General features: G+C 41.4%; 2 protein-coding genes across 2 annotated transcripts; both read right to left on the bottom strand.

The window, feature by feature from the left end:
- Positions 1-359: 359 nt before the first annotated feature.
- LOC107392062 (pentraxin-related protein PTX3) lies at positions 360-2,797 on the bottom strand. Its single transcript, XM_015969624.3, has 2 exons — positions 2,543-2,797; positions 360-1,550 (listed from the first exon to the last, which is right to left on the bottom strand). Exons 1-2 carry the CDS (start codon positions 2,778-2,780, stop codon positions 955-957), a joined length of 834 nt encoding a protein of 277 aa, XP_015825110.3. The 5' UTR covers positions 2,781-2,797; the 3' UTR covers positions 360-954.
- Positions 2,798-9,727: 6,930 nt separating this feature from the next.
- On the bottom strand, positions 9,728-19,130 carry LOC107392059 (endophilin-B1). Its single transcript, XM_015969621.3, has 10 exons — positions 18,939-19,130; positions 18,724-18,865; positions 12,126-12,254; positions 11,711-11,844; positions 11,540-11,632; positions 11,351-11,434; positions 11,242-11,265; positions 10,882-10,971; positions 10,692-10,792; positions 9,728-10,573 (listed from the first exon to the last, which is right to left on the bottom strand). The coding sequence occupies exons 1-10, from the start codon at positions 18,993-18,995 to the stop codon at positions 10,015-10,017; spliced, it is 1,413 nt and encodes a 470-aa protein (XP_015825107.3). The 5' UTR covers positions 18,996-19,130; the 3' UTR covers positions 9,728-10,014.
- Positions 19,131-19,542: the final 412 nt, after the last annotated feature.

The following is a 19,542-nucleotide window of genomic DNA, read 5'->3' as shown; positions in this document are numbered from 1 at the left end:
AAAATATTGCACCCAGCTGCAGATCTTTAGAGGCTAAATCATGTCGAAATGGGCACAAGTGCACATTTCATTACAAAACAATGTTTCTATGATGTCATTGTGCTTGGGAAATTCAATTTTAGTTCTCTGTTGTTTTCCCAAAACATCTGCTGTTATCAAACCTGAGAAGGACAGCATTTGCACTGTTGTGTTAGTATAAAATACTTTAAATCAGTCAGCTCAAAAACAAATGATGGTTACTTTTAGAAAATAAATCAGTTTGTTTTGCAGAACTTGAGAGAGTGCTACCTTTGGTTAATATAGTAAACAATTTACTTTTATTCCCTTTGCCTCTTTTTTGTGGTGTAGAAGCACACACACACACACACACACAGAGAGAGAGAGAGAGAGAGAGAGAGAGAGAGAGTGTGTGCGTGTGTGTGTGTGTGTGTGTGTGTGTGTGTGTGTGTGTGTGTGTGTGTGTGTGTGTGTGTGTGTGTGTAACAGTTGGCACATCGCAGTCCTGGCACAGTTTCACTAATCAGAAACACTGTGACTATTATAAGTCGCGGCCTCTTTACATTCAGACACTCTTAAAGCAGCTAATGAGCACAAGATTTACACACCACCCAGACCGCTGACACACCTTCCTGCGGTTGTGGGTATTAGACGCCATCACGGCTACATAAACACGGAGACAGAGGCGTAAACGCTGGCACGTGCGTGGCAGGATAAACACGAGCTCTGACTTAGACAAATTAAAGTGTTGAAAATGAGAAGATCACCACGTGGGAGGAGGGAGGAAACCGTTTCCATCTGAGTGATTTGGCTGTTTAACAGATTTTTATTCATTAAAGCAAGCCCACATATTAATTGGGACATTACAGTTTGTTCTCACCAGAAAAAATAAGCTCATATATATATAATAAAGCAAACTTTAAGAAAAGGGTAAGTGCGTTATCCCTGTGTGTAAATTCATGTATCTCCCTGATTATTGCTCAGTGTTCCTGCCTGATCCATCATTTCGCTCAACTGCAGGTGAACCTTCTGCAGCTCTGTCGCTATAGCAACCAGAGACCCTTTCACTGCATCCACATCTGATGGTGAAGTCATTCCCTTCAGGTCAGACAGGAGGGGTTTCATCCCTGATGTCCCCCAACCTCCAGGTCTCGGTGTTGGTTGGCTCTCTGCGGTCAGTGATGCAAGAGATTCTTCCAGGCGCTTTAGTCGAGCATTCTCCTCCTGCCCGCTGTGCAGCATCCTCTTCAGGGTAGCGTTTATTCGCCTCTCCCTGTCTGCCTCTTCCCTACGTAGCTCCACCATGCTGTCATGCAGCCTGAGATCGGCCTGCTCCGCCTGCGCCCTGCACGACGAGCCCAGGCTGGCCATGTACTGCTGGAGCGCGCTCTTCAGCAGCTTTTCCACCTGGGCCTTCGCAGAGACCATTCCGCCACAGCACTGCCGCACCGATTCCAGCAGCATGTTCTGCTTCATGTGGGAGTCCTCCAGAGATATGAAAAGCTTGTCCCAGCGGGAGAGGTCTGCATGGCACCCTGCGTTTAGGGACTCCCCTGCAGAACAAAACCACAGGGGTGCGTCAATACTACAGTCACACAGCAAAGGTTGAACGGCATTGGCTCTGGATGAAAACGACATATTTAATGAAAGCTTGGATGACAAAGGAGCAAAAATTGCATTTAGCAAAGAAAATTAGTAATGGTTACTTATTGAAAGCTTATAGATTTGCTTTCTTCAGTATTCTTGAATATTTATTTAATCATACAAATGTCTAAAAAGCAATAAATCTACTATTGTTCTTATTGTACTTTTTTCCTCCTGCTGTTCTGTCCCTAAGCTGCTTCCTCTTTAAATAACAACAATTCTGCAGAAGTTTAGTTGCTTTTGAGTTTGTGTGATTTTCTTGAATCTTATTGCTTTTCTTAAGATTGCAAGAGTGGTACTTGAAGATTTTGGAGACTATTCTTTTGACCAATAAGCACAAAGTGGTATGCACCCCGGATGTGTCTCCAGTCCATTCCAGAGCCAACAGGAACGGACATGAACACACGATTAGATGTTCAATTTAGACTTCATATTTACCTTAAATGTGTGTTTTTAACTGTGGGAGGAAAACCTGTGGCTTCATGGAGGAAACATGCATATTTGACACATAAAAAGCTTTCATAGGATCGATCTGGTCCTTAGATCTCATTTTAGTAAAGCTTATGTATAGTGAAAGTGCTAAATAAAGGCTCAAATTTCTTTGACTTTAGACTTTTAATAAATGCGATAAAGGAGCAGAGACAAGTTTTCCTCATCTTCAATGACCAAAGATGGTAACTTTTTGAAAAAAGCCCAAAGTTGATGATATTATTTCTGCAAAAATTGTATTATGACTAAAATATGAAACGACATTTGTGAACACACTCATACATCACCAAAATAAACAAGACTATATAATTTCCTCATAAACGAGGACCTAGTGTTTAGTCGTTGCCGTGGAAGCTAATGATAAATTCCTCTCAATGAGCCATCTGGTCAGAGACAAGAAATCGACACTCACCCTCCTGCTGATCCGGGACAATCTCGTTATCGTAATTGTCGGCGATGTTCCCTTCAAACTTGATCTCATTCACACACAAACATGAACCCACGGTGGTCAGCAGGAACACAACACTGAGCACACGCATGATGGAGCTCGGAGGTCTCGTGTTGTAGAGGAGGCAACAGCGGGTTTCATGAAATACAGTATCAACCTGCCGTTGGTGTTTCAGCTTCTCTCTTCTCACCGAGGCAGGCATGCTGCCTTATAAATCTGACAAGAAGGAAGGAGGGAGGACGCTCGGGAGGGTGTGTGTGGAGACTGGGTGAGTAATGCTTTCATGGAGGTAGTGTCAAAAATCATAATGACATGGAAACATGGGCAATATGGGGAATGATGGGGGGCTTCAGGGACACATGAATGAGAATAAAAACAAAAAAAAAATAGGAGAAATTAAATTATTTCAAGGTTAGTACAGAAAGTAGGTGCCATTTAGAAATTACTTTCAAGAAAACTGAAATATTTAGGAGCAAAAGCATTTCCAATAGCTGTGCTAAATAAAAGGAGTTGATACGATGACTGGAAAATGTTGCATTGCATTCAAACTTCTAATGTGACTTTTATGAAATAGTATTAAAGCTTTGTTTAATACAATCTCACATTTTGTAAGTTTTTAAAATTTAAATCAAATTTTTTATCAAAAATACTAAGGAACTTCAGCTTTTTGTTGCTTTTGATATTTTTGGGTGTAAAACACAACAATAAGGATCTGGATGCCTCCTGGATGCCTCCCTGGTGAGGTTATCCAGGCACATGCAACTGAGATGAGACCCAAGGGAAGACCTAGGACAAGCTGGAGGGACTACGTCTCTCGGCTGGCCAGGGAACGTCTTGGGGTTCCCCGGAGGAGCTGGCCCAAGTAGCTGGGGAGAGGGAAGTCTGGGCCTCTCAGCTTAGGCTGCTGCCCCCGCGACTCTGGATAAGCAGCTAAAAAAATGAATGGATGGACAAAAAGTATGTAAGAAATCTTCACTTCAGTTGCACAAACTCTAATATTTGAATATTTTTTTTCTATTTTGAAGTGTACTGTATTTTGTTTACATTCAGAACTTAAGCATAAGAGACTTTTTTCCCTTTTACCTGGAAAAAAGCAAAACACCCACCATTACATGCAGTAAGTGTAATTTGATTGATTTGTGTTATTCAGGCAACACAAAGCAGCAAAACCCAGAACAAAAATCGCCATCAGCATCATAAATGAATAGATTACAGCATGAATTAATTCAACAAATGGACAGAACATGTATTTCTAAAGGAAATCCGTACTCAAACGCCTTTTCCTGCTACTTTTTACGTTTTACTGATATGTTAGTCACACCCTGCACTTAGCATCAACTCAAAGCTTTTAACCTGCAAAATACCACCGTTCAAGTCCCTGGATTATACTACAGCTTGGAAAAACAACAATTTTACCACTTTAAATGAAACAATGTTGCTAAGAAACACATATGTTCTGCTTTTAGTAGCCTGGTGATGTTGTTGCTTAAGTTACTGCAGTCTTTGTGAGGACAGCTGACCTTGAGTGTATAGACTCATAGCTAGCAGGTGTTCAGCTGCAGACATCCAGCATGTCAAGGTCAGAGGAAGTGACCTGACCCTTCTCCCTGCAGGCCGGCAGACTGCTCCTCATACTGCACATGTCAGCATGCACGTCTGATCTGATCGTCTCTGTCTGGCAGGTTATAATTATAGCAGTGGGAGAACCTGGGGGGGGGGGGGGGGGGGCTGGCAGATTTATCGCAGGAAAAGATAAAAACATGCAGGAAGAATTGGAGAAAACAGGCTGGGGGAAAATGATGATAGTTCGTTGGCGAGAAAAGGTGCAGAAGGTCAGGGCAAACCCACAGAAATGTCCCTGTGTGTCATCAGAAGAGCATTTTCCTGGCTTTCTTCCATAACAATCGTTTGAGCTTGCTGCTGTTTCCATGCTGTTTAGGTTTTACCTCAGAAATTTTAATTTGTTCCACTGAAAAGGTCAGTTTTATTTTTAGGCGATTCGACGATCCTGCCACAGGAGTCACATTTATCAGCCACCTGCACACCACGCCTACAGTTCAGCTGTCATGCAAAAACACTCCCAAAGGAAGGAAGAGAGATTTGAGATAGAGTGACATTTAAAATGTAAAAACATGGAGAAAGATGGACAAGCAGAAGGAGGTAATTTCAGAAGAATATTTCAGGAAAGACCAGCGGGAACTGAGAGAAAACAGATGCGACTGTCTCGCCTTGTCCCGATAAAACAAGAAAAAAAGGCTACGAGGGAAAGCAGGACAATGGGTGTTGTCAAAAAGAACTCAACAGCAAGGACCTGACTGCGGAACAAACCACATATTAACATGACTGCAAACACACACACACACACATACACACACACACACACACACACACACACACACACACACACACACACACACACACACACACACACACACACACTGGTTTAGGAAAACTGTGTGGTAATTTTTGGGTGTTTCCCTGTTTGTCCCGTGTGTGTGTCGGATGGCGAGGAAAGATGTTAAAACAGCAAACAGACAAAGGTGGTGTCGCATTAGATTTTAAGTAATGCCTTTGTTTAATTTCATAATGAAACTAATGTAGTGCAGAAACACACAAAAGTCCATTTGGTCTAACGTATTCTAAACTGTCAAGGTAATTGTTTTTACTTCTCCAGTGCCTTCAACACCATCCAGCCTTCACTACTGAGGGGGAAGCTGGAGGGAGCCGGTGTGGACAAACAGCTGACCGCATGGCTTATCGATTATCTAACCAACAGACAACAGTATGTGAGACTCCATGACTGTGTGTCAATGTGAGGTAGTAATCTGCAGCATGGGGGTCCCACAGGGCACAGTTCTCTCACCCTTCCTGTTCAACCTGTACACCTCCAACTTCTTTTATAATTCAGACAAGTGCCACCTACAAAGGTTCTCGGATGAACGGCCATCATCGGATGCGTATCAGATGGGAACGATCGGGAATACAGGGGGTCATCAGTGACTTAGTGTGAGACCAACACTCTTCGCATCAATGCCAGCAAGATGAAGGAGAGGGTCACAAACCTCAGGAGGAAGTCACCCCTTACAACAATGGTAAACACCCAGGGAAAAGACATTGAGATAGTGGATTATTACAACCTGGGTGTTCACCTCAACAATAAACTGGACTGGTCTACAAACACAGATGTCTTGTATAAGAAGGGCCAAAATCGACTCCACCTGCTGAGGAGACTGAGGTCCTTTGGAGTACGGAGGACTCTGTTACGGACTTTTTATGATTTGGTGGTAGCATCTGCCCTTTTCTATGCAGCGGCCTGTTGGGGGAGCGAAGGTACAAACAGGAACAAGAGCAGGATTGACAAACTGGTGCGGAGGTCTAGCTCTGTACTGGGATGCCCTCTGGAGTCTGTGGTGGCGGTGGTGAGAGGAGGATGTCAGCTAAGCTGACGTCCATCATGAACAACCCACATCTCCTTTAACATGAATTGGTGGGTGCGCTGAGCACCCCTGCTGCAGGAAGGAGCACTTCCGTAGATCATTCAATCTAACAGCAGTTAGGATAAATAACACATTATGATGTCATGAGCCACCCAGCCACTTTAACCCGGTGGTCAGTACTCCATGCATAATATGCACATGTGTGCTTACACGTTACTGCCTGTATTTACAGATATCTATCACTTGGACAGCAAAAAGTAGTAGTAGCAGAACAGCTGATACTTTTTATATATTATTACTTCCACAATGTTTCACAACCCCCTATCCATTATGTTTACTGTGTATGTGTCTACATAGGAAGTACTGTAGTGTATAGTGTGTTGTGTTTTTTTATTTTGCATTCTTGGACACTTTTGTACTTCTTTACTATCTGTCTGAACTGCAGTAATGCTAAAATGTCCCCACTGTGGGATCAATAAAGTCTAGTCTCATCTCATCTTAAACAGGGACAAGTGATGACATTTTTATTGATTGCTTTAGCTTCTCTGAGATTTTATTTATTAAAATGTATCAACAATGCACACATTTCCAATTGCACATCTCATAAAAAACAGCATCTGCAATAAAAACTCCCATTTCTAATATCTACAACACTATTTTCTATTAATTGGTTTGGACACAACCGTAATTTCTAAGCGTAATTCTTATGCCGTGCAACCCAAAACCTAAAGAAGGTGGAACGTATCCATGTAAATAAATATGAAAGTGTCTTGCTTTCTGAAGGTAGAACATTCCTCTGTGGCCAGATTGGGGAGAATCAGCTTATTTTATGAAACACTTTAATGATCATGAATAAATCTCGTGCTAAAGCAGAAGCTAGAATTGTATTTCTCCAGAAGCACAAAGCTATAACAGCTAGTGCTGTGATCCAAGCGTTACCTGAGCCAAAGGCTCCAGGAGAATTTCTTAATCAATACAGCACAATCTGTGTCTTATCAATGCAATCTGTTTGTTCCAGAGCAAGCAGATGGAGAAACACACAATTTTGTTAAACCAAGGGGACATTTTATGCAAAACTCGCTTTTTGCATTTAGTGCTGCCACGTGGGTCTCTACCGACTCTTCAAAACATCCAAATGTGAAAAAATTCATCCCTTTGTTTTCTGTCAGTGTTTGACTCTAGGAGTTACGTGCCTAAAACAAGCCATTTCAATAAGTTCCCATTTGTGATGTCACAAATGGGGAAATGACAACAGAACCATATCTCATGTCTTAGAAAGCTGCTGTTGGAGGAGCAGCAGCTCCGAGTCCCTCCTAGATATTGAAGCTTCTTAGCCTATAGCAACCTGAGCTGAGGAGGGGTGGCTGTGTCCAGCTTCAACTTATTTTCTTAAAGAAACAAGAATCCAGAAACAGCTGTAGAGAAGGTAATTATTGTATGTATTTGGGAGCTTTTAAAGCTTAATACACTACTCGACACTTTGACCATTGTGATGTGAATTTCCATCTAAATATGGAAATCTAGTCTGATTGGTCTTTAATGAAGATTTAGAATTCTTTGTTTATTCAGGGGTTGTAGAACACTGTGTTGATTCAAGAAGAGAGTCAAGTTTATAAAAAGTAAGAATTTATTTTCCAGACAATTAAAAACATGACAAGTTAACTAAGATTTACTGTCTGTGATGGATGAATCTAGGAAGATGGAAAGTGATGTGTGGTGACTAAATGTGAGTGTGAGGTTATCAGAACTTTCGTATCTAGAAGAACTGAGTTCTGGGTGTAAAAAGGGAAGAGTTTGGTTTTGCGTTAACTAGGAAGTAGATTCTTATCAAAAATACATCAGACGCAGCCTGTGTGTCTACCTCACCCTTTCTTTGGAGAACCTCTTCGTGGATCCGAAGGTCAGGGAGGTCGGATGACCTCTGGGCACCGAGGTTTGTAGAATAACCGCAGCATCGACTCTTCAGTCCAGAGATGTTTCTGGGTCACAACAGATAGAAGGAACCGTTTGCGTCTAGAAGGACTTTTAGGGAGTCGGAACCATATCAGCTTCGTTCTGCAGGAACCGTTTGCTGTGTCAGCGGTAAGCAGCTTTTAGCAGGGTTTTGACAGCTTGCCAAAAATGCTCTGGGAGGTTTCGCTCCGGACGGCCATTCCGTAGCATTCTCTAGAACTGAGTCACCGTCTCGTGAGCTCTGCTTTAATTTTCTCATATTATGAATTCTTGTCCAATCAGAACGTGCCATGTTAAGGGATATTACCAAGAATCTAAGAACATCACGCCTTCTTTCAGATATCGGATGCTCTGATTAGGGGTAAAGAAATATCTATGTGCCATGAGTTCAACTTAACTTTAATTTATCTCTCTAATGAACCTTTTCATATCAAACATTACTGATTACCATGTATAGAAACAATTCAATGTAATAATTCATTTCATTTCAGTAATTCAAGCACAGATCAATCAACCTTATTGATTTAAGCACAGACTAATGAAGACATTATTATTATTTCACGAATGATTAACTCATATAAGCTGAAACAGCCACTCTTATAACAGTCCAGTCCAGCCTAGATAACCAGGCAGGCTTGGCACAGAAGGACCTTGAGAAGGGAACAGTTTGTTGACACTTTGTTATCATGTGTTCCGAGCTGCAGAGAGGCCCGGACTCCAGCTGATGGAATGGCAGGATCTGACAAATTAAAGGCCACAAATGTAGACTCCTGTCTCCATATGGCCAGATACTGAAGGGGTCAACCGTACATGAAAAACGGACCATTTCTGGACGTTACACGGCTCATTCTGCAAAAAACTGAAAATGTCAAGAATAAAACTGCTGCAGTTGCTTTCTAACTGGGAGTTAGTGCAAAACAATTTATGAACACGATCTGAATAAACCAAGGGATTCATAACTTCGAAAGGTCATGTCATGTCCCTTTTAACATTAAATGTGTTAAAGCAAGTTTATTTGCATTATGTGGTTAATATAGGAATGCAGTTGCTTCATAAATCGTATTTCTTCATGAAATTCCTCTTAAAATTTTAACAAATTAAAAGTTGATAAATGAAACTAAACATTCTGAGCAGAGATTTATTCCATATATGACAAAGTGTTGTATGACATCATCACTGCACATTTTATTTCTACAGCCTCAAAACAAAACCGTAAAAACTTTGACCTGGCACAGAAAATGGCTCAACAAAGTGACTGAATCACAAGTTTAAATCTGCCAGAGTAGAACTTGAGTGCAAACCAAACCCACAAATATCTTTATGTATTTGGACAAAAACTTAAACCTGCTGGGTGGGAGATTACGTCAGAACTCTACTTCTTGGTTTCCATCAAGAGTCCCAAAGTTGGAGCCACATCACAGTGGAGCAGAGGTGCCTTCAGGAAGAAAATCAACAACATCTGGACTCGGAGACATACCTATGGGGGTGGTGTTAATGGGGTGAAAGGGTAAAAGGAGGTGAATTGGGTGTTTTAAATGAGGAAACCCAGAAGACGCAAAGGGGTTCTGTGTAAGCTGGAGTGTTGTCACATCTTGAGCTTCACATGAAACACACATAAACACAAGTGACTGATTCATATGGAAAATGACCTCAGCTTGTAGAAACACCAGTCAAAACACGACTGGGTGACATGCAGGCCGTTCTTTATGGAGGTGTTCCAGATCCGTGTCACTCGTGAACAGCTACGCTCAAACACACGTGCACACTTGGCACAAAGTGACTCTTTATATACATCAGAGCTCTACACCATCAGGTCATAAACAGACAATTCTGACTTCTAGTTGTGAAGACAAACACTTAAAATCCAGTTTTAAACACAGATTCCATAATAACTCGATTTTTTTTTTACATCGTTGTGATTTTATGTCTTTGACACAACAACCTCACTAGGACACTTGCTACATCATTTTGATGTTATGTTGTTTAATTTACACAGACCCTTGCTCTCCAGATGATTTCAGAGCCAGCCGACATGTTTTCACCTCATTAACTGTGATTATGATCTGCAGGACGAGGACCCACATCACTGGGAGTCAGAGAGTCATCGGCTTCTGAGTTCTCCATCTGAGGCTCCATTTGAATATCACTGACCTGTGAAGGGGGGGAAGCAGCTCGGGTTGTTCCTCCTCCTGCATCTTCGTTTCCCGAGATGCCGACAGCCTGGTCAGACGCTGGAGTAGCTGTCACACACGTGTTGCTCGTCCCACTAGGAGATTGTTTCTCTTCTGTTTGGATCGATCTAAAAACATGATCCAACGTCTGACTGGCAAATAACCGCCTCTTAACAGCTGACTGGTCCAAAGGGCTCTGAGTGGATGAGACGTTGTTGTTGTTGCTTTGGTTCATGTTGGCAGATGAAACTGAATCAGTTTTAGGAGAAGAATTAATGACTAATGAGTCCTGGTTGATGTCTGGAAGAACTCTGGTTGTTGGCGTGACCTGATCCAACTTTAGAGGCTCATCGTCCGCTACGCGCCTGCTCGGCAAATTTACGCTATTATTGACTGTAGACTGCCAGTTATTGGAGCAAAGAACGGCTGGAAACCTGAAAAGAGATTTAAAATGTATAAAATTCAGTCATAATTATGAAAATAAAAATAACTGACAGTATTTTTATTATCCACGAGACACCCAGTTGAAGTCGTGAGTGGGGCTGTGCTAACCTGGACAGCTGTCGTTGAAGTTCCTGAGCGTGTTGGTTGCATTCAGCAAAATATGAAGACTGAGCATCCACAAAGTCTGCGAGGCTCCGCATGTGGTTGGTCTACACAGGGTGACAGAAGGGATGCATGAACACAAACCGGAGAGATGCGAAGAGGATTTATGTTTCCGTCTTTTTCTGTGTGTACCTACGTGAGCGTCGTCGAGTCCGCCAACAACTCGTTTTGTGACATCGGTCTGTCGATCAAAAAGACTCTGACAGATCCTCAGCTCCATCTCTGCCTGCAAATATGTGCATCATTAGTTTGCATCCACATGATCTGCCCTGTGTCAAAATAATCCTCCTCTGCAGAAAAAAGCTCCCGTTCCAACAACACAACAATAAGATCTGACTTCATTTTATTGTTTCATCTCACCTAAACACACAAAATCGAATCAGTCGTTTTGTAAACTACCAGTTTTTGTTGAACTATTATGTTTTTGCACATTTTAAAACTGTCATCAGATTAAAAAAACATCTAATCTGGTTGGACTGCCTGAATATTTGTGTACCTGAGAGATTTCCTGAGCCCACATCTGAAACAAAGAGACGGACAACTGATTTTAACACCCAACAAATCTTTCATTTGTGCCAATCAGAGCTCTCTTAAAACTCACCAACCTTAAGCCATTTAACACGCAGGAAGCTGAACATAAAGGAGACATGTGACAAGTAGTCATCCTCTACTGGGGTTGCATTTAAATGCTGAGATTAAAGAGGAAAAAACAATGTTTACAATCTTTTTTTTTTTTTTTTTACTCCACCTATTTTTTCTTTGCTGATCAGCAAAGCTAAAGTACGTGGACTCACTCTGGCCTCCCTGTCGGCCTCGTGGGCTTTCCTCAGCCTGCGTTTAGCTACGTCCAAGTCCAAACGCTTGTTCACCAACATCTTACGCTCATTCTGTAAACAGTTTAAGGAACAAATGCTTCATAAAGGAGAGAATGATGAAAAAGAAACAGGGGTAAATTAGAGTTTCACCTGTATGAGTCTGTATTCCCCCTCAGTGAACCTCCGCAGTGGGGTGAGAAAATGGACGTTGGTGCTTTTCATAAACCTCCTCTCAGCCTCTCCGAGCTGCTTCTGGGCTTCTCCACACTGGATCAGTGCCATTCCTGCATGCAAAAAAACAAACAAACAAACATGCACACATACACACAAAACATTTTATTATCACGTCCACTAAAAGGCAAAAAAATCCAAAGATGCGACTGTGCAAATGTCAACCAAAGCTTGTCTCCTTAAAATGACAGAGCCCTGAAGCGGCTCATTATGGAAGATACTTAAACTGTCAAGAATCTAACTGCTGAAATTGCTTTATTTGAGAGGGATTTAGTGCAAAGAACTTCACGGACATGCTTCGTATCGACCACAGAACTATTACGACCCAACTCACCGTACGGGGTGCTGGATCCAATCTCCAGTCCCGCCTGGGTCATGTCATCTCCCAGTAACTCGTGTGCACGTGGCCGAGGAGCGACGCTCCATTCCAGATGCTCATACAGCCGGTCCTCTAACCGAGCTCCTGTAGGTGTGGGGCCATGAAACATTTATTTATTATTAATATCCATTAATATACAACTAAATAAGCCACTTAACCCCCACATAATTATTTCATAAAATAATGTAATGCTTAAGTGAACAAACAAGGAGAAACACTAAAAGCTGTCATATAAAATGATATCCTTTATGCTTCTGGCAGCTGAACAGTCCACTTATCTGATAGATTGCAGAGCCATAACTCCCTTAGCTGAAGAGATCTGATTAAAAAAAATAACCTGCTCTTTTCATCTGAACAAGCCAATTAGAACCAATGTAAACAGGAGATGTTTCTGTTGGAGAGCAAACAGAGTTCAAACAGGACAGCAGCCTGGAAAGTCACTCTATAGGGTTCAAATTAAAGGGGAGCTAAGAGGACCTTGGCTCCCCCGAAAGGGTAATGAGCTCCCCTGGAAGTCCTTAACGGATCCACTCCAAGGGAGAGCCCGAAATCAACAAATATGTAGTCCTTTGTAAACGAGTAAAAAAATAAAAAAAAACTTCCAGAATAATTTCCTAAATGACTTAAAATTACTTCTGACTTGTGTTGCTAAACTACATTTACAAGGCACAACAGTTTTAACACATTTCACACAATCTGATCTTTTTTATTAGGATTTTATTCCAAAATTAAGGGACTTTTTTTCAATAGCTCCTAAGTAAATCAGTCTAAATACATAAAACCATTTCTCAGTTGTGTTACTAAGGCAGACCAATGAGACACAGCAGTTTTTAACATGCTTCACAAGATCTGAACATTTTTATTTGGATTTTTATTAATAATAAAGTGATTTCTTTCAATAGCTCCTAGGTTAATTGATATTACTACTCAAAACTATTTCTCAATTATGTTACTAAGCTACACCAATGAGACACAGCCGTTTTTATCACATTTCACAAGATCCAACATTTTTTATTAAGGTTTTTATCAAAAAATTAAGTGATTTCTTTCAATAGGTCCTATGTTAATTGCTCTACACACCCAAAGATATTTCTCAATGGTGTTACTAAACTAGACCAATGAGACACAGCCATTTTTATCACATTTCACACCATCTGATCTTTTTTTATTAGGATTTTCATGAAAAATTCTGTAATTTCTTTCTATACCTCTCGGGTTAATTGATTTTAATACCCAAAACCATTTTTCAATGATGCTACTACGCCAGACCAATGAGACACAGCAGTTTTTATAACATTTCACAAGATCCAACCTTTCTTATTAGGATTTTTATCAAAAATTAAGTAATTTTTGTCAATAGCTCCTAGGTAAATCAGTCAAAAACTAAACCATTTCTCAGTGTTGTCACTAATGGAAACCACTGAGACATAGCAGTTTTTATCACATTTCACAAGATCTGATCATTTTTATTAGGATTTTTAATCAAAAATTAAGTTATTTCTTTCTACAGCTCCTAGGTTAATTGATTTTAATACTCAAAACCATTTCTCAATTATGTCACTAATGGAGACTAATGAGACACAGCAGTTTTCATAACATTTCACAAGATCCAACCTTTTTTTTTTTAGGAATTTTGTCAAAGGATGGAAAGCTAATGCTGATCCCCTTCACCTTATGCAATATGATGAAAGCTGTAAATGTCTTCGTCGGCATCTTGGGTGAGGTTATGCACTCTGGGCAGGGACATCTTAAACATCCATCTTCAGGCAAATTGTTGTCTCTCTCTCCCAACAGTTGAGTCAAAAGACAAGTTGGGCCCTCGCTTCTGGAGGACATAAATACACAATCGCCATTTCAGCTAGAAAGAAAGACAAGCAAATACCATGGACCTCGCCCTTGAACACTAAAAAGACCACCAGAGGCCGGATGCTGCTCAAGAACTGCAAGGACCCCAAACTCACCTCGCCCAGTGTGCTGACCAGAGCCTTGGTGGCTGTGATGTTTGTCTTTGTGAAATACTAAAATATAAATCCCATCATGGCACATGACTAGATTAGAGATCATTTGGCCTTGTCACTTACTGATGAAAATGTTCACCTGAAACATGAGGCCAATTGAAATTAAATGGAGTGCGTACCAATGCGATTGACTATAACCTGATATCAAGCCAGGTGGTGACGAAGGACGTTCTGATTGAGAAAGGTTACCATCGACGAGATCCCCACTCCAAGACAGGAGGAAGAAGAGCATACCACCTATGAATTTGTGGGAGGAGAGATCTGGTTGAGGTCAAAGATTAGTTGCAATGGCCTGAAGCTGTGTTGCTGAGCATTGAGAAATGGTTTTGAGTATTTACAGCAATTAGCTTAAGAGCTATTGAAATAAATCACTTTTTTAAAAATAAAAATTCTAATAAAAAGGATCAGAGCTTGTGAAAAGTGAAAATAACTGCTGTGTTTCATTGGTCTGGCTTAACACCATTGAGAAGTGGTTTTGAGTAGTAAAATCAATTAACCTAAAGAGGTATTGAAAGAAATCACAGATTTTTTCATGAAAATCTTAATAAAAAAGATCAGATTGCATGAAAGGTGTTAAAAACTGCTGTGTCTCATGGGTCTGTCTTAGTAACAACATTGAGAAATGGTTTTGTGTATTTAGACTGATTTACCTAGGAGCTATTGAAAAGAATCCTTTCTCCAGCCTTCAGAGAGTACAGACGCTTTTTTCTCAGCTCCCTTATCGGCTTCCCCAAGGCTCTTGTCCTGTCTGCCTACAGAGCACTTCTCTGCATTTCTCCTGAAACCACTACTCTTTTTTTGGAAATATGGACCTAATTAATTGGTCATTCAACGTGATTGACAAAATTTTCTCTACGATGAGAACGGAGAAGGGGGCTCCCACCTGTCCCGAGGGGACATTCGCATCGGGATATGCACTCGATTCTTGGGAGGTCTGGCGAATCGTGTGCCTCTCTCAGCTGTCCATCGAGGACGTGGAAGATTTGTGGATATTCGGCCTGATGATCACTGGATTTCTTCTGATTGGAGTGGGAGGATATCTGGTTTTCTGGAAATTTGGGAAGACGGGAGCGATTGGAGTGCGACCCGTACCCACGGAATGTGCCGCTCGTGCGGTGACCTCACAGACTGGGACGTTACTCGAGGTGAACCGTAAGCTGGACAATGTCCTTGCGGCGTTGCCTGTGTTAGTGCGCAAGATGGATTTGATCTCGGAGAGGGTCGCCGGACGATGCGGGGATGTGGAATGTAAAATTGGCTTCACTGGTGGACATGAATGACCACTTAGAGACTACAAGACGGAGGGGAAGATTATCTCTGTCTACCCTAAGCAAAGTTATGTTTATCCTTATCCGACGCCATAGCAGCCTCTCAAGGCTGCCTCAACACACCCCCACAAAAGGAGGAATGCCGACAGATGCTGTGTCCCGACCTTCACCCTCTCCCTTCAGGCTATATCTGCAGGGACCTCAATGTGCTCTCTGTTCCTTATCTCTCCCTCCCACCTGTTGTTCTGCAGCTGGTCGATGCGCCGCAGTGGCAGCTCCCATTGGAGGCTTCAGGATCCCGCCCACCCCCACCTCCCCATTGGACTCTGATGTTGTACACGTGCTGTCTGTGCTTCCATGTCGGGTGTTTTTTTGCATTGGAGTGCTACACCCTGCTGGTGTAACCCTGTTAATGCCTTTTTTTCCCCTCCCTGAACTTTCCTCATGTAACACCCTTTTCATCTAACTATTAAGGTAGCGCGACTCATGTTGCGAATGACCGCAGTCACCAATTCTTGTTATGTGTCTTACCCACGTATGTCTGATCTTTGAATTGTGTGTGCTGAAACTGAATTTCATTTCTCTGTATGTCCTGCACATGTGGAGAATATGACAATAAATGACTCTTGACTCTTGACTCTTGAATTTTGGAATAAAATCCTAATAAAGATCAGATTGTGTGAAATGTGTTAAAACTGTTGTGTCTTGTAAATGTAGTTTAGTAACACAAGTCAGAAGTCATTTTGAGTCATTTAGCAAGTTATTCAGGAAGCTTTTAATTTTTTTTTTACTCTTAAGCACATTGTGCCCAGGGGCCCCTGCAGTGATAATCCAGCCCTGACCATATACCTGCTGAAAGGACCTCTCATGTCAGGTACAAAAACAAAAACATATATTTTTATAACTCGTCAGTTCTCGTCTTCTTCTCTTTTTGTGTTGGGGTTAGGGTTCAGTCATGGCTTTGATCAGTCGCCGCTACCACGCTGTCCCCGGGCCGCCTCTGTCTTTTTTCTGCAGGCGCTTCCAGACGGAGCACTTCAGGTAACTCCGGGTGGGAGAAGCAGGACTCAGGAGGAGAACTCTAGAAACAGACGCCACTAAATGTGCAAAACGGGCATTTTTTACTAAAACGTGTCATTTCCGGAGTCAGCAGCAAGACCCAGCAGCATCAGCAGGTAGGATCACTCACTCACTGAGGGAATATTATGAGAATGAATAATGGAAAGTATGACGAGCAGTCCGGATGCTGGCTCTGTCCGGTTTGATCCGGACCTCGCGGTAAAGCCAGGGGTGCAGACTCTCCCACCAGATCCACGGTGCAATTCAACCTGACATCAGTTATCTTTATTTTCGTTTACATGAATGATCATGAAGATTCATCTGGACAAATGTGAAAGAAAAAGATCCATAGAGAAGGAAAATGTAGGAGAAAATGAGGACGAACTTCTTTAGTAAATGTTCACTGATGAGTTTTCGTGTTTGTGAAATTACAAGTGGTCACTCACAAGTTGTGTTTTCATGAAACAGTGTTCCCATCTGAAAATAAGTCAGGGTTTTATTTTAACTTTATTTCTCAGTGTTGCAGCTGGATGCTCTTCTGCGCACCTCTAACAGGCTGCCAGACATTTGAGATTATTTTCTAGTTATTGAATTAAAAATTATTATTTGTATGATGAATATTTTTTCTAAAGCAAAGTTTTAATAAGTTATTAAATCTGACACATCAACAGGTGGTCATATAATAATCAGACTGCAGTCAGTCATTATTACCTAAAGCTCTTGTTTTATTTATAAAAAATCCCAATTCTTATTAGTATTTTCTTTACTTTTGGAGTCAAATATTAATTTCATTTCTCAAAAAAAACATTTAGAGGTAAAAACAGTTCTTATCTATAAAATGGTTAAAGATTACACCACATGGGCTGCACAGTGGTTAGAGCTGTTGCCTTACAGCGAGAAGGTCCTGGGTTTGCTTCCCAGCCTGGGATTTTTCTGCATGGAGTTTGCATGTTCTCCCTGTGCATGCGTGCATTCTCTCCGGGTACTCCGACTTCCTCCCACAGTCCAAAAACATGACTGTTAGGTTAACTGGCCTGTCTGAATTGTGTGTGTGTGTGTGTGTGTGTGTGTGTGTGTGTGTGTGTGTGTGTGTGTGTGTGTGTGTGTGTGTGTGTGTGTGTGTGTGTGTGTGTGTGTGTGTGTGTGTGTGTGTGTGTGTGTGTGTGTCACTGTGTTGCGATGGACTGGCTCTGTCCAGGGTGTACACCGCCTGACTGCCCATTGACCGCTGGAGATAGGCACCAGGCACCAGCCCCCCCCCATTAAGTAGGTGAACTGTAAATAAAACATTCTTACCTCTTAATTGTTTAGATTTTGCAAGTAAACTGCAAAATAAAACAACAAATATTAATAAAATAAATGCAATGTCATTTACTGTCCACATGATGGCGCCAAACCACCATAAACTGAACCACGACCTTGACTAGTGTATTTCAAAACAAATCTTTATCTATTTAACAATAAACATTTAATTATTGTTTCGGTGTTTCTGGTCCTGTTTTAACGGGCTTTCGGTTTTTGGTTAAGAAACACGCGTCTCAGTTTCACTTGTCATCTACCTTCTTGGAAAATTAATGGGTTCTTAACCAAAAACCGGAAGCCCGTTAAACATCAAGACCTTTGTTGCGGGTTGTTTAGGTTAATAAAATGTGCATTTGCTTATTCAACATAAGCCTGACAAAGCAGGTATGAAAATGTCAGTTATTGTTATTTTAATTATTCAGATTTTTCCCGCCGGATCATGACAGTTGTTAACAAGTCCCTTTGTCAGACATTTGTTTACTGAACTGTTACATGTAGAGTTTACTACTGATAACCTCAAACAGGATCGGAGTGGCTAATCGGGGTCTGGACTCTTGCATTTATTTAGTCTGGCTTGCCAAGCTAATTCCTGATCTGATGGTTTTGTTTTTGCAGCAAAGGATAGAGATGCTGTAACTGCTTGCCACGGATGTACAATTAAAATCAACATCTTGGTGGTTGAATAGATTAAATTGAAAAAATAAACAATAACATGTGCGTCCATGCTGCGTTTAGGTCATTTGACATCTGTAAAAGAGGGCTTTACTTATCAAACATTGTTGATAGCACATTAATCACATTATTATACTCATCAAAACAGGTTTAAATATGTATTCTAAACATTATGGACGTTTTTCACGAGAACGCCTTCATAGTTATGAATAGAGGGATTAACACGAGTCTCACCCAGACTAGGCTGCAGTGAAACCTCCACCTGTGAAATGATCTTGTCCGTCCAGGTCTTAGTGGTGTCCACCCGGGCCAGGAGCTCCTCCAGCCCCGGGTCCAACTCAGTGCTGTCCGCCTGACCGAGACTTTCTCCGGTGTACTAAAGAGAAATTACAACGTGACGTCAGCTTAACCTGACCGTAAACAACTCTGATTCGCTCGTTGTCTTTTACCTGAACAGCCCGGTTAATGAACTGACCAGCATCCACAGCCAGCCGCGTAAAATCCATAACAGTCTCCCACGAGACGGACACGCGGGACGGAGCTAACGGAGTGTCCGAAAACAGTTAGCTGACCTCGGCATGTTAAACCCTTCTCCCAAACAGCCCGACTCGGTTAGCACCAGCACGCACCTGATCGTGATGTCATCCTAACATCCTGTAAGAAATTTCCACTGGACTGACTTTTTTATGCTATTAAATGTGCAAAAACCGTGATATGGACGTTAAAAGATGTGTTAAAATGTTAAAAGTAACGATATATATTTTTTAAATCCCTAAATCCTCCGACTTCCGGTTCATGATTTTCAAAATAAAACCGTGGCGATCTATGGGAATAAGCACAACTTCACTCGTTTCACAATGTTATTTCAATTATAAATAGAACAAAAAAAGCACACAATAAATGGCGGTTGTGAAACAATCAGTGTTAGTCCTTCATGCTCTTGTTGCATTAAAACATGGAAAAGCAGCCCATGCATTAATAAAAACATTAGGCAGCAATATAAAAAAAGTTTTATGTCTGAACCTCCAACTACTGTACTGCTAGCTTAAACAT

The sequence above is a fragment of the Nothobranchius furzeri genome, chromosome 18, assembly GCF_043380555.1.
Source record: "Nothobranchius furzeri strain GRZ-AD chromosome 18, NfurGRZ-RIMD1, whole genome shotgun sequence".
NCBI lineage: Eukaryota > Metazoa > Chordata > Actinopteri > Cyprinodontiformes > Nothobranchiidae > Nothobranchius > Nothobranchius furzeri.
The sequence above is the reverse complement of the archived record's forward strand: the minus strand, read 5'-3'. Positions and strand labels throughout refer to the sequence as shown.

Coding starts and splice junctions, on each gene's coding strand:
- LOC107392062 (XM_015969624.3), bottom strand. CDS start 2,780: ATGCCTGCCTCGGTGAGAAGAGAGAAGCTGAAACACCAACGGCAGGTT. Junction 1,551..2,542: donor TGTCCCGGATCAGCAGGAGG/GTGAGTGTCGAT, acceptor TTTGTTCTGCAG/GGGAGTCCCTAAACGCAGGG.
- LOC107392059 (XM_015969621.3), bottom strand. CDS start 18,995: ATGGATTTTACGCGGCTGGCTGTGGATGCTGGTCAGTTCATTAACCGG. Junction 11,845..12,125: donor TGGATCCAGCACCCCGTACG/GTGAGTTGGGTC, acceptor TTTTGCATGCAG/GAATGGCACTGATCCAGTGT. Junction 10,972..11,241: donor GGGCTCAGGAAATCTCTCAG/GTACACAAATAT, acceptor ACATATTTGCAG/GCAGAGATGGAGCTGAGGAT.